Raw genomic sequence first — 14,573 nt, 5'->3', positions numbered from 1 at the left:
GTATCAATTTAATGCAAATTAAGTTGAATAGTAAGATATTTCTAGCAGCTAGTGGATTTAATAGCGCAGCTTTAGAAAGTAGTGCTTTCATAAAGTAGCGTTCCATAAACAACTCGATGATACACACCCTGAAAATTCAAAACAGATTCATTAGTTGCTATTTGCATTTGCTATTAGGTTTCCTTCCCCTGCCGATATCCTTGTTGTCAATCTTATCTTTTTGAAAGTGTGTAATCTTAACATGCTCATAAGAGTTAAAAATACACAAAATGTATATCCTCTCAGAGACTAATCTCTTTCCTCCTATTCCCTCTGCCCTATTCTTAGCACCCCTTGTAAATGATAAATTTCCTTTATCTTTCATGTGAGTCTTTTTAATATGAAAATAAACAGATGAATATGTGTTCTTATTTCCTCTTCATTCTTACACAAAAGGTAATATATTACTATATATGAAATCATGAGTTCATGCTGACAGTTCCATTGCAGTCCCATCCTATGGGTTCTTTGTCTTATCACATTCCATAGTAGTACCTCCCTTATTCCATAATGAGAGTTTTGGCTCTCAAAAATATCTACATGCTTACTCACTGTATCCATGGTATGACACACGAAAATACCCTAAGCTACTTCCAACTGTTTTTCTGACTTCGTTGTTTTTCTCAGCACCATATCTTGCTCTTTTGATTCACTTTTTGTTTTAAGATTCTATTGACAAGTATCTTCCTAATGAAGAGTTCTTGGAAATTAACTATTCTGTGTATATGTATGTTTGAAAAAAATCTTTATCTCACTGTTTACTTAATTAGTAAGTTGGCTGAGTACTGAATCTCAGTTCTGAAATAATTTCTCCTTAGAATTTGTATGCATTGCTTCATATTTTCCCTTCAGCATCCAGTGTTGCTCATGAAAAGTCTAAAACCAATCTGATTGTAATATTTTATAGATGGCCTTTTTTCTCTTGAAAATTTAGTTCTCGTTACCCTCAGTGTTCTTTAATGTTTGAAAATATATCTCAGCATGATTATTGCATCAAGCAGTGGAACACAGTGGAAGGGGTACAGGCTCTGAGTGGCGTGACTGATGTTTGAATTCTGACTCTGAACCTACCACTTTCCTGAGAAAACAAAGGTGATGACAGAGATTCTGATTTTAAAAGCTCTCTATCAGGTTTTCAGCTCAGTTCAGTCGCTCAGTCATGTCCAACTCTTTGCAACCCCATGGACTAAAGCACGCCAGGCCTCCCTGTCCATCACCAACTCCTGGAGTTTACTCAAACTCATGTCCATTGAGTCGGTGATCCCATCCAACCATCTCATCCTCTGTTGTCCCCTTCTCCTCCCACCTTCAATCTTTCCCAGCATCAGGGTCTTTTCAAATGAGTCAACTCTTTGCATCAGGTGGCCAAAGTATTGGAGTTTCAGCTTCAGTATCAGTCCTTCCAATGAATATTCAGGACTGATTTCCTTTAGGATGAACTGGCTGGATCTCCTTGCAGTCCAAGTGACTCTCAAGAGTCTTCTCCAGCACCACAGTTCAAAAGCATCAATTCTTTGACGCTCAGCTTTTTTATAGTCTATATCTCATATCCATATGTGACTACTGGAAAAATGATAGCCTTAACTAGACGGACCTTTGTTGGCAGTTGTGGCTGAATATAAGAAAATACATACAGTTAGAGACATAGCATCTTTAGCAAATGTATGTCTGAAGTATCAGCAAGTCTAAGAGACAAGATTGCCTAACACAGCCAGAGGCTTGGGTGGGCTAGTGATCAGGGAACGTTTCACAGGGAAACTGATATCTAAATTAAATGTGAAGAGTAGGTAGAAAGTTACCAGGTAGAGTTAAGAAAAGGGTTGTATGCAGACATAATCATAGACAGCTGGACATGTTGAAGAGTTGGAATTTAGGGAGCTGAGATCAACTCTTTTTATTCTCACCCAGCAAATCCCCAGCAGCATGTGAAGGACTACCTCACCACCACAGGTCAGAAAAAAATGTTTCTCTTACTAGAAACCTTCACATTCTATGTATATACTTTAGAATCTTTAAAGATTCTTTTTTTCTCCACAAGATATTTCTATTTACGTAAAAATTGAAATTGTCAAGTATTTTACCAGCAAAATAGGTATATTCAATAATAGCAAAGAATTGCAACTCAGGACATGGAATCTATGGTAAACCACAGGCCGGTTTGGAAAATAAAGGAGAGGAATATTCTTTTATAGAGAATGAAGAGTGGGGTGGGACTGTTAAAAACAAAATGTCCATTGGAGGAAACTGGGAGTTTGAAGTGTAGTGGCTTTTCATTGGCAGAGTCATGACAGTCTCTCATTGGCTGGGCTGTTGCCAGGCAAGAATGTCTTCTTCCTACCGGGCTTCCCTGGTGGCTCAGTGGAAAAGAATCCACCTGCCAATGCAAGAGATGTGGGCTTAATCCCCCGGTCTGGGGGATCCCCTGGAGAAGGAAATGGCAACCCATTCCAGTATTCTTGCCTGAGAAATCCCTGACAGCCTACAGTCCACGGGGTCACAAAGTCAGACACGAATTAGTGACTAAATAACAAACAACCTGCTGGGTAGTAAAATAGGAACTTTCTTCCTTTCAGAAATGCAAAGGTATGTCTCTTCCTGTTGAGTCTACAACTGATGTCAAGAGATAGGATGTGAGAACTGCCCCTTCTGGACTCCCAAATCCACTTTAAACAAAGCTTCTGTTTATTAATTTTCACATTTCCCTATTCTTGTGACCCAAGATACCTCCTATACTGTGTTTGGCTAGAGATACAGACCATAGTGCTCCTTTACTTTTTATTTTTCTTTCACTCTTCCTGTGTGTGTTTTTCTTGATACTAGAAATTCAAGTGGTTAATGAAAGATCTTGAGCAATAGATGAGTATTTCTAAAAGAGGAAAATTCAAACCATTCAAAACTCAAAAAAGGCAAGAGAATAGATAAAAATTGAAAGCAATACAAGCTTAACCAATAGAACACACACACACACGCACACACACCTGATTCACACATTAAAAGGAAAGAGAGAACAGAAAGGCTAAAATGTAAAAGCCGGAATATGCCAAAAGTGTTACCATTACAACTAGAACTCTCAAGCACTGTTGATAGAAATAAAATATATTTCAACCACTTTGAAAACTGTCAGTGTCTACTAATATGGTACAAAAATATATTCTATGATTCAGAAATTACACTGATAGGTATAGTCCCTGAAATATGTATGTAAATTCCCTGAAAATAGGTACACATATCCCAGTACCAAAAGATGTACAGTATGTTCATAGCATCACTATGTATAAAAGTCTCAAATTGGAAATTATCTGAATGCCCATTACCTGTAGAATGGGTAAATAAATATGTGATATAGTTGTACAATGAAATACTATATAGTAATAAGAAAAAATAACCTACATACAACAATATAAGTTAAATCTCATAGCCTCAATGCCAAGTGAAACTTGATACAAAACAATATATACAGTATGATTCCATCTGAATGAACCTGTACGGGCAAAAATAATGTACTCTCTTAGACCTTTCCAGTCTCTTAGTGTAGTAATTATCCATTGTAAAAGAAATTGCCCCCAAATTTAGCAGCTTAAAACAACAATACTATCTTTCACATTTTCTGAGAATTAGGAATCCAGGAGGGGCTTAGCTGCGTAATTCTGCCCTAGTCTCATGACACTACAATCAAGATGTCATTTGAAGCTGCAGTTATTTTGAAGGTTTGAGTAAAACTTAGAGGATCCACCTCTAAGCTCATCCACCTCTAAGATATACAGAAACGACTAACAAAAAATGTTAAGAGATAATGTGTTAATTCAATTAAATTAATGTGGTACATAATGAGCAATGGACATCACAGAACATTACTTGGTATAGGTGCAGCTTTAAAGACTTAAATAGTCTAAGTAGTTACATTCCTTTAACCAATTAACATGATGTTAACACAGTTGAAAAGGATATGAGAAAAAGTGTGACAGAGCTAAATTTTACAGTAAGTAGTCATGACTAATTCCTAAAACATCTAAATAAATGAATATCATTTATTAATATTAATGTGTTATTGAGAAACATCAAGACTAAGATCTAGGGGAAACAGCTAAGTCCTTTCGTTGCTGGCAATACCCAAAGCTGGACACTCAGCCTAATTAAGTGATCCAGAATTTCGCAGAGAAAAGATCTCTGCCAAAGGGGAGAACAAGTATCAGTATCATGAAGCCATGACAACAGTCTTTCTCTTTGCTGTTTCATTTTTTAGTTGTTTTGTCATTGTTTTTGTTTTTTTTTTAGCCAATCCACATGTTCGAAAAGTCAACAGTAAAGTCAGTTAAATTTCTTGTTAACTGTGTGATGTGTTATAAAGCACTCACTCTGATCCTTGATTCTCTCATTTGAAGAAAAGCAAAATTCTCACTGGTCATTGATTTTTTATGATATGTCATGTGTGAGGGACAAAGAACCTTGATAATCAATGTTTGTTCTACAAATTTTAAAAATTAAGAGTATGCAATATTTATAGAAGTCATGCATATGCTTAACTGCACTTTCTGTTATTATCCATTTCTTCCCACTTACTTAGCAGACTGTAAAGAAATGATGACTTAGCATTATGTGAATTCTCAAAGCCAAATTCCTCTATCATTGGTAATTTTCAAAGATAATAGTATAATTAGAAATATTTTAATCTGCATTTTATTAATGATGGAAAACATAATTTAGTGACACCATTTGAGATGATTAGCTATAATGAGTTCAAATTTTTTTTCTGACCTACTTAATCCAATAATTATGTGCCCTTGCCTACTTTCAAAAGCACATAATAAATTTAGCAAGAATTGAGAAAGGATAAAATATTCTTGAGTTACTACCAGAGAGAGACTCAAGGTCTGGGAGAAATTGGCTCTACTGGCAGAAAATTAACATTAATCTTCCAAGGAGCACTGAAATTAAGAAGCCCAAAGTATTTTATTTATCAAAAGGAGGCAGTGCAGCTTTGGGGTTCAGAGAGCAAGCTCTGAAAGTCTCAGTTATCAGCTGTTTGACCTCAGTTTCCTCATCAGTAAAATCAAGATAGCAGTATAAAGGCTTCCCTGGTGGCTCAGAAGGTAAAGAATCTGCCTGCAATCCGGACACCTGAGTTTGACCCCTGGGTCAGGAAGCTCCCCTAGAGAAGGGAATGGCAGCTCATTTCAGTATGCTTGACTGGAAAAGCCCATGGACAGAGGAGCCTGGCAGGTTGCAGTTCATGGCGTCACAAAGTCAGATAGTTCCCGCCTTACAGAGCTGCTGTGAGGATTAAATGAAACAATGCATATAAAATGCTTAATACAGTGTCAAGATGAGTAAGCACTCAATGGATATGATTATTCTGTATATTCTGAATAAAGTTGGTAGAGAAAGTACAGACTTCTAATGAGTTCAGGGCTGGCTTTGAATCTGGCAGTATAAAATAGACAAGATAGTTTTAAGTTTGAAGCTGACAAGATATTGACCCAAAGGCCACTTTTGTTTAACAAATCTACACTCCAAAGTTCAGAACAGTTGATTCTACCTGGCATTTCAATTGATTAGAGTGAATTTGTTTAAGGTGTCCCTCTCTTTGATCGATGATTATATAACACAATGGTATATTATGTATAAACCTTGTTCTCTTGAAACTTAAGTAGATTATGGATTTGAGATAGCTTTGTCAATTTGCTTTTCCTTTTAAATTACCATTAACTGGCTACTTAATTATACTCACTTTGTATTTTCTTGAAAGCATTAAAAAATTTCACTTCAGCTCTGATCCAAGCAACCATATGTCCATAGTATGAATAAAGCACACCCACAGCTGATGTTTAAACTAATGAAATAAGGAATGTATTATATACCAGCTTTGAATAGTTCATTTATGCTGTTAGAGTGAAAAAAGTAGTAGTTTCCATCTGTACATCAGAAATTAAACATTTGCTTCTCAAAGATTTCATTTTAATTTAAACTAATATTAGTTTATTAGTAAGAGGCCTCTAGAAGTGTTAAAATGAAATCATGTTGCAATAATAAATATGTTGTATTTTCTTTAAAGTATGCTAAATCTTTCTCACATTATTTCACATGACAGTGAAAACTAGACCTTTATATAATTTTATGCTTATCTCTCTCTTTTTATTTTTGACCAAGATCTCCATAGGAAGATGACAAGAGCAGTTTCAAATTGTAGAGAGATTAGTAACAGATGGAAGATATGGAAAAGTTAAATTTTTATTGTATGGCACAGTTTTTTGCTTGATGAGAAAAACATTTTTTTAGTGGGGAAGACTTTGAAGAGGGTTTTGTCAGTGATAAAACACCACAAGTTTTGGTACAACATCTCTTTGCATTTATCTATGTCTTTAGGGTTAATATTATTTTTGTTCAGTTGCTGAGTCATGTCTGACTCTTTGTGACCCCATGGACTACAGCACACCAGGCATTCCTGGCCTTCACTATCTCTCAGATTTAGCTCAAACTCATATCCATCGATTCAGTGATGAGAATATCAAAGTGGTGTTCTTGCCTGGAGAATCCCAGGGACGGGGGAGCCTGGTGGCTGCCGTCTGTGGGGTCACACAGAGTCGGACACGACTGAAGTGACTTAGGAGCAGCAGCAGGAGCTTTATCTTTTTCTTTGGAGTGATCGTTTTGGTTGGGGGTGGGGGTGGTTGCTGTTCACTCCAGCACCTGGGAATGTGAAATAACTGGACACATTTTCTTAAGAGTTTCTTCTTCTCTCAACACTATAAAAAGTAAAGATTAACTCATTAAATATGCTGACTGTTCTCATAAGCCCACATAATTATATTTTTGGAGATTACCAAGTATGAACAAAACCCAAATTATACAAGCTGAACATGTTGCATTGTACTTATATTTTTATCTAACTTTTATATAGTCACTCATTAACTCATGTGATAACTTAATTCATTTAATTATTTATCTATTATGAGTCAGGCTACACACTTGGGAGAAAGTTTCCAGGAACCAGTGACGAGTTGTGAATGCTGTAGTGACATGACTTACTAATAAAACAACTTATTGAGCATCTATTTTGTGATGAACACTGGTGTACTTATTACTGAGTTGTTTTGTCAAAAGATTGTGTCAGTACTTACAATGAACCTGAAGAGTGAGAAGATCTTAAGCAGAAGGGTTATGGGGAGCACTTGAGCAGGAGATATAATGATTGTTAGAGGCAGTGGAGCTATACTGGCAATAGCTTTACAATATATTTATATGGTTAGAGGAGATTACACTTGGTGGACATTTGGATATAGACGGTAAAAAAGACTGTGAGGTAAAGAGGACAGCTGGGTGTTTTTCATGGATGACCAGGCACCAAAATAGAAAATAGTGGAAGAAAATTAGGCTTTCCAGGTATTTTGGTTTCAACAGATGGATTTGAGGTGTTACTAAAAATTCAGGTAGAATTTTGCCGTGGACAGTTGAATCTATAGTTCTGGAATTCCGGGAGAAGGCCCAGATTAGAAATATATTGATATCCTGGGAATCACATTGAAATTAGTGGGAATTTGGTTCAAAGCTATTTCTCCTAGGCAAAATGCTTGAATTAGCTTTCTCCTTGCCTTTGCTATTCTGTTCACTGAAAATGGGAAAGCCATTTAATGAAATTTCACTATAGAACTCTATAGCTGATAAAGAATCCACTGGAGAATAGTATTATCCATTAAAAGTTTTTCTGATGATAGAAACATTCCATATTGCCACTCTCAAAACAGAATTCAGAAGTCTTTGACAGTGTAGATCACAATAAATAGTGGGAAATTCTCAAAGAGATGGGAATTCCAGACTGCTTTACCTGCCTCCTGAAAAATCTGTATGCAGATAAAGAAGCAACAGTTAGAACTGTACATGGAACAACAAACTGGTTCCAAATTGGGAAAGGAGTATGGCAAGGCCATATTTTGTCATCCTGCCTTTTATGCAGAGTACATAATGCAAACTGCCAAGCTGGATGAAGCACAAGCTGGAATCAAGATTGCCAGGAGAAATATCATTTACCTGAGATGTGAAGATGACACCACTCTTATGGAAGAAAGCCAAAGGAACTAAAGAGACTGTTGATGAAAGTGAAACAGGAGAGTGAAAAAGATGGCTTAAAACTCAACATTCAACAAACTAAGATCATGGCATCTGGTCCCAGCACTTCATGGCAAATAGATGGGGAAACAATGGAAACAGTGACAGACTTACTTTATTTTGGGGGGCTTCAAAATCACTATAGATGGTGGCTGCAGCCTTAAAATTAAGATACTTTCTCCTTGGAAGAAAAGCTATGACAGCATATAAAAGCAGACACATTGCTTTGCCAACAAAGGTCTGTCTAGTCAAAGCTATGCTTTTTTTCTGTAGTCATGTATGGATGTGAGAGTTGGACCATAAAGAAAGTTGAGTGCCAAAACACTGATGCTTTTGAACTTTGGTGTTGGAGGTGACTCTTGAGAGTCCCTTGGACTGCAAGGAGATCCAGCCAGTCCATGCTAAAGGAAATCAGTCCTGAATATTCATTGGAAGGACTGGTGCTGAAGCTGAAGCTCCAATACTTTGGCTACCTGATGCGAAGAGCTGACTCACTGGAAAAGACCCTGATGCTGGGAAAGATTGAGGGCAGGAGGAGAAGGGGACAACAAAGGATGAGATGGTTTGATGGCATCACCAACTCAATGGACATGAGTTTGGGCAAGCTCCAGGAGTTGGTGATGGACAGGGAAGCCTGGCCTGCTGCAGTCCATATGGTCTCAGATTTGGACACAGCTGAGTGACTCAACTGATTATGTCTATTGAGCAACTGAGCTGTGGTATATGTGGTCGAGGAAATAAATTTTAAAATTAGTTTTAATGAATTTAATGTTTAATAGCTATATTTTGCCATATGTATCCAGGTGCACCCCCCCCCCCAGCTGCCCCCTTTTTTTGTTTGTTTTTGGCCATGCTGCATAACTGCATGGCTTGCTGAACCTGACTGAGGATTGATCCCAGACCCTCAGCAGTGAAATAGGAGAGTCCTAACCACTAGACTGCTAGGAAATTCCCAACTAGGTGCCTCTTTTTATTGGATTGGCCTCCCTGGTGGCTCGGCTGGTAAAAAATCCACTTGCAACACAGAAGACCTGTATTCAATCCTGGGTTGGGAAGATCACTGGGAGAAGGAAACAGCTACCCACTCCAGTGTTCTGGCCTAGAGAATTCCATGGACTATATAGTCCATGGGGTCACAAATAGTTGGGCACAATTGAGAGACTTTCTTTTTCACTTTCACATCTAAATAATGGACAGAGAAGAAAAGCAGATAGGATACCCCTGGTGGGTATAGTACCTAAGAATTAGGCTACAGATGATACATTTCAGTAGGTAGAGGCAAGAAGGTACTAAATAAAATATGCCTTGTGCTCATGCTCAGTTGTGCCCAACTCTTCGCAACCCATTGGACTGTAGCCTCCATGCTCATCTGCCCATGGGATTTTTCAGGCAGGAATACTGGAATGAGTTACTATTTTCAGGGGATCTTCCCAACTGAAGTATTAAACCTGCATCTCCTGTGTTGCAGGCAGATTCTTTACCGCTGAGCCATTGGGGAAGCCCCCAAATATGACTACCCATGTATATTACCAACATTCCCCCATATCAAGAACATGGCAGGTGGGACTGCAAGAGATGGTATGCCATACATGAAGATAGGGATTTGAAAGTAGGAAAAAATAAAAAGAACATTTATTAATATTTTTGTATTAGATAAAGCATTTATATCTTCCAGGTTTAGAATTATGACTCTAAAAATTAGTCTGCCTTTATCATGCTGTTTCACATGGGGCAGAAACTTCCTCCATATGATAAGGTCTAGTAGTTAGAGTTTAAACTATGCCTTCTGGCAGTCAGAGTTCAAAACTCAGTTCTGCACTATATTAGCATAATTACTCTGTGAAACATTGTCTTTGTCATTCAACTAACTATTAGCCAGAGATCAAATCGCCAACATCTGCTGGATCATCAAAAAAGCAAGAGTTCCAGAAAAACATCTATTTCTGCTTCATTGACTATGCCAAAGCCTTTGACTGTGTGGATCACAATAAACTGGAAAATTCTGAAAGAGATGGGAATACCAGACCACCTAACCTGCCTCTTGAGAAATCTGTATGCAGATCAGGAAGCAACAGTTAGAACTGGATATGGAACAACAGACTGTTTCCAAATAGGAAAAGGAGTATGTCAAGGCTGTATATTGTCACCCTGCTTATTTAAATTATATGCAGAGTACATCATGCAAAATGCTGGGCTGGATGAAGCACAAGCTGGAATCAAGATTACCAGGAGAAATATCAATAATGCAGATGACACCACCCTTATGGCAGAAAGTGAAGAAGAACTAAAGAGCCTCTTGATGAAAGTGAAAGAGAGTGAAAAAGTTGGCTTAAAGCTCAACATTAAGAAAACTAAGATCATGGCATTGGGTCCCATCACTTCATGGCAAATAGATGGGGAAAAAGTGGAAACAGTGGCTGACTTTATTTGGGGGGGGGGGGCTCCAAAATCACCGCAGGTGGTGATTGCAGCCATGAAATGGGGAGGGAGGTGGGAGGGGGATTCATGTTTGGGAACGCATGTAAGAATTAAAGATATTAAAATTTAAAAAATAAAAAAAATTAAAAAACAAAACAAACAAACAAACAAACAAAAAAAAAGAGGACAAAAATAATAAAATAAAATAAAAGACGCTTACTCCTTGGAAGGAAAGTTATGACCAATCTAGACAGCATATTAAAAAGCAGAGACATTACTTTGCCACCAAAGGTCCGTCTAGTCAAGGATATGGTTTTTTCCAGTAGTTATGTATGGATGTAAGAGTTGGACTATAAAGAAAGCTGAGTGCCAGAGAATTGATGCTTTTGAACTGTGGTGTTGGAGAAGACTCTTGAGAGTCCGTTGGACTGCAAGGAGATCCAATCAGTCTATCCTAAAGGAGATCAGTCCTGGGTGTTCATTGGAAGGACTGATGTTGAAGCTGAAACTGCAATACTTTGTCCACCTGATGCGAAGAGCTGACTCGTTTGAAAAGATCCTGATGCTGGGAGCAAAGTTGGAGAAATGTGCTTAATTGAGACTATTTGATGGCGCTAGTTGTAAAGAACCTGCCTGCCGATCTAAGAGACATGGGTTCAATTCCTGGGTCAGAAAGATCCGCTAGAGGAGGAAATGGCAACTCACTCCAGTATTCTTGCCTGGAGAATCCCATGGACAGAGGAGCCTGGTGGGATATAGTCCATAGGTTTGCAAAGTCAGACACAACTGAAGTGACTTAGCTTGTATGCATTTTGAAATCTTGGCTTCCCTGATAGCAAAGACAGTAAAGAATCTGCCCGCATAGGAGACCTGGGTTCAGTTCCTGGGTCAGAAAGATTCTCTGGAGAAGGAAATGTCGACCCACTCCAGTATTTTTGCCTAGAGTATTCCCTGGCAGAGGAGCCTCATGGGCTACGGTCCATGGGGGTCACAAAGAGTCGGACATGACAGAGGACTAACACAGTTTGAAACCTTAATTAAAAAAGAACATTCTATGGATTGGCCTTACTGATTGATATATCCCTACATTCATTCAATGTTCTCGTTTTAGATAGAAATGTTTTATATGTAAGATCACTGATTTATTTTCATTAATCTTTTTGATGAGGGGGAAATATTTTATCAAAAGAAAGTTAAAGTATTTTTATTATTTCTATGAGATAGAATTAGTAGGTTTAGGTAATTTTCTTCTATTTTGCAACTCAATTTTTTTAAAATATCTTTCTATGATTTCAACTGCTATTCACACCAATTCTTTTTTGTAATTTATTTAGGCTTACAATGGATAGGACAAAAAATTACAATATGCTTCCAGACATAGTAAAACAAATGCTATAAAGGAGAAATATAATTTAAAAAAATATTTTCATTAAGATGTCTTTCTTGTCTTTGATTCTCTTTACATTTCAGAGTTTTAAGATTATCCTGCGAAAATGTTTTGTCTTCATACATTTTTAAAAAATTGAAAGTTTATTAATCAAATATGTATTTAACAATATGATTCTCCATTTCCCAGTAATCTGAAAATACAAATAGGACAATTTTCTCTTTCTTATTCATTTTAACAGCAATTCCTGAATTTGTAACACAAGTCAATGTTGCCTTGGAAGCCTTAAGTAAAAACTCTTTGGATGTGTTTGATGATAGTCAATTCGTGGACATCTCAAAGAAGATCTATGATACAATTCATGATATCAGATGTTCAGTCATGATGATTCGGGTAAGTCTGCTTTACCTTCCACTGAAATATTGTAGCATTCTTCACCATCTGGAATCCCTGGAATGATTGCAAGCAATGTTTTATTTCTGTGCCATAATGTCAATGCTGAAATCCATTAGAACTTTAGAAATTCATATGTATCCCCAAAGTCAGATCTACTGTCACGAACAATGCTTTTACTTATGTATATGGTTATAACTTATGCAAATGAGCACATTTAACTGCCACATGTGCCGAAATGATAGAATTCATTGTGTACAGGATTTGCTGAAGTGTCACACAGCATGATCAGAAGCCAAAGAACAATACATAAGGTAATTTCTTTCTTTCCTTGAATAGAAGGAGAGGATCTTTCTAATCACTATATTGAAATGTATAGGAAAGTGTATTTAAAACAAGGAATTTCTGTGTCTGCATCCTCTCATGCTAGAATGTAGAATCAATGTTCTGTAAGAAATCTCACTTGGAGCTGCCAGGAACAACAAATGTTTGAGTGTTGTCTGTTTGGGAGAATATATACCATCTTCCCAAATGTGATAGTGAGGCATTTGTTGTGAGCACAGTGAATATACGGAAACCAGCAGTATTTCTTCTTCCTTAAAATGTGAATTCTGTGTGTGTGTGTGCACATGTGCATGTTTAATATTTATTTGGCTGTGCTGGGTCTTAGCTGTGGCATGTGAACTCTTAGTTGAGGCATGTGAATTCTTAACTGGGGCATGTAGGTTCTAGTTCCCTGACCAGGGAGTGAACCTGGGTCCCCTGCATTTGAAGTGCTGAGTCTTAGCCACTGGCCCACCAGGGAAGTCTCTCTCTCCCTCTGTTTTTTTTTTTTTTTTTAAATTAATACTGTTAAAAACAGCAACGACAACAAAAACAGCACAAGTAAATATATGGAGAGAGATTATTTTGGGATTGGTTCACCTGGAGGGAGAGTCAAGTATTGGTGTTATCATTAGTCTATTTCAGAAAAAAATGAGACAGAGAATCAATAAGCTGTAATTATGAGTCACTGCAGGCAACTGATGACTGAACCTGGAGAACTCTAGCGGAGTCCTATGGAACACATCTCAGAATTATCTTACCTTTGGGGAATAAAATCCAATTTATTTACCTATTCACACTTGGTTAAAGGCCACCTCTCCTCAGAGGCATTACCAGAGCCTCCTACTGTGCCATTCAAGCTCTTGGGGCCAATAAAAAAAAGCCACTCTCAGGTAACTCTCTTACCCTGGGTCTGGGTAAGATGAGTTGGTAGAAGCGGTGAGTGCAATTTGTAAGCATGAGTAGAGTTCAATTTGATGCCTCTGGCCTTAGCTGTTAGTATGGTTATGAGATGGAACTGCATGTGCTGAGGCAATATGGGTGGACGTGCATAGTAGCTGACAGGTCTGATTGTCATAGTCAGGTTACATGAAGGAGTCTATAGAAATGGAGACAGTTGAGGACCTTGTAGGGAAAGGGGCCAACAAAAATCAAGGTGCATGCTAGACCAGATGGACATTTATGGAACAAACAAAGACAAAAGTCTAGAGGTGTCAAAACATAGGGTCTAGCCCTTAAGATCTTGGGAAAACCTTCAAGCAAGCCAGATATACATATAAGAGAAACCTCAGAATATATATTTATGAATAAAAATTGCCTGCAATGCAGGAGACCCAGGTTTGATCCCTTGGTCAGGAAGATCTCTGGGAAGAGGGCATGGCCGCCCACTCCAGTACTCTTGCCTAGAGAATCCCATTGACAGAGGAGCCTGGCAGGCTACAGTCTGCAGGGTGGCAAAGAGTCAGACACGACTGGAGTGGCTAAGCAACAGCAGCAGCAATGGCAGTACCGTGCTAGTAGTATATCTGAACTGCAAAGTACTTCTGCCAAATGTTTTCTTCTAACAAAGGTTTTTGTGCTTTACCTGTGTGAACTAGCGGGGTAGTATTAATTCTGAGCTGGGAGGATAGGTAGAATCAGGAAGAAACATACTTCATGTGGAAAGTATGACAAAGATCCATGAACTTCAGAAGATAGCTTTACAAGGGTGAAACCTTGACATTTCCAGTATCCCTGGATGGGTATTTGTGAAGTGAAGATAAACCAGTGAAATAGCCTAGGTGAACCAGGGCAGGGAACACATTTTTTTTTCTTTTTTTTTTTACTGCAAAATCTATTTAGGGATAAAAGTCTTATAACCTCTCTCACTTGGATATTCTAGTATTTAAAATACTGTCATTGCCTGTAT

The 14,573-nt window shown here is 37.8% G+C and overlaps 1 protein-coding gene across 8 annotated transcripts in view; it reads left to right on the top strand.

Moving 5' to 3' along the window:
* Positions 1 to 14,573, top strand: part of CTNNA3 (catenin alpha 3) — a 1,860,557-nt gene that overhangs the window by 1,452,644 nt on the left and 393,340 nt on the right. For 6 of the 8 annotated variants that reach the window (XM_004021400.6, XM_060406827.1, XM_060406829.1 and 3 more), the window contains one exon: positions 12,189 to 12,340. In XM_004021400.6, the coding sequence (XP_004021449.1) occupies positions 12,189 to 12,340 (152 nt within the window). Of the gene's footprint in view, positions 1 to 12,188; positions 14,560 to 14,573 lie in introns of all 8 variants that reach the window. The other 2 variants (XR_009598595.1, XR_009598596.1) reach the window with 1 other exon arrangement.

Source organism: Ovis aries, chromosome 25 (assembly GCF_016772045.2).
Source record: "Ovis aries strain OAR_USU_Benz2616 breed Rambouillet chromosome 25, ARS-UI_Ramb_v3.0, whole genome shotgun sequence".
Taxonomy (NCBI): Eukaryota; Metazoa; Chordata; class Mammalia; order Artiodactyla; family Bovidae; genus Ovis; species Ovis aries.
This window is presented reverse-complemented; position numbering and strand designations above follow the sequence as displayed.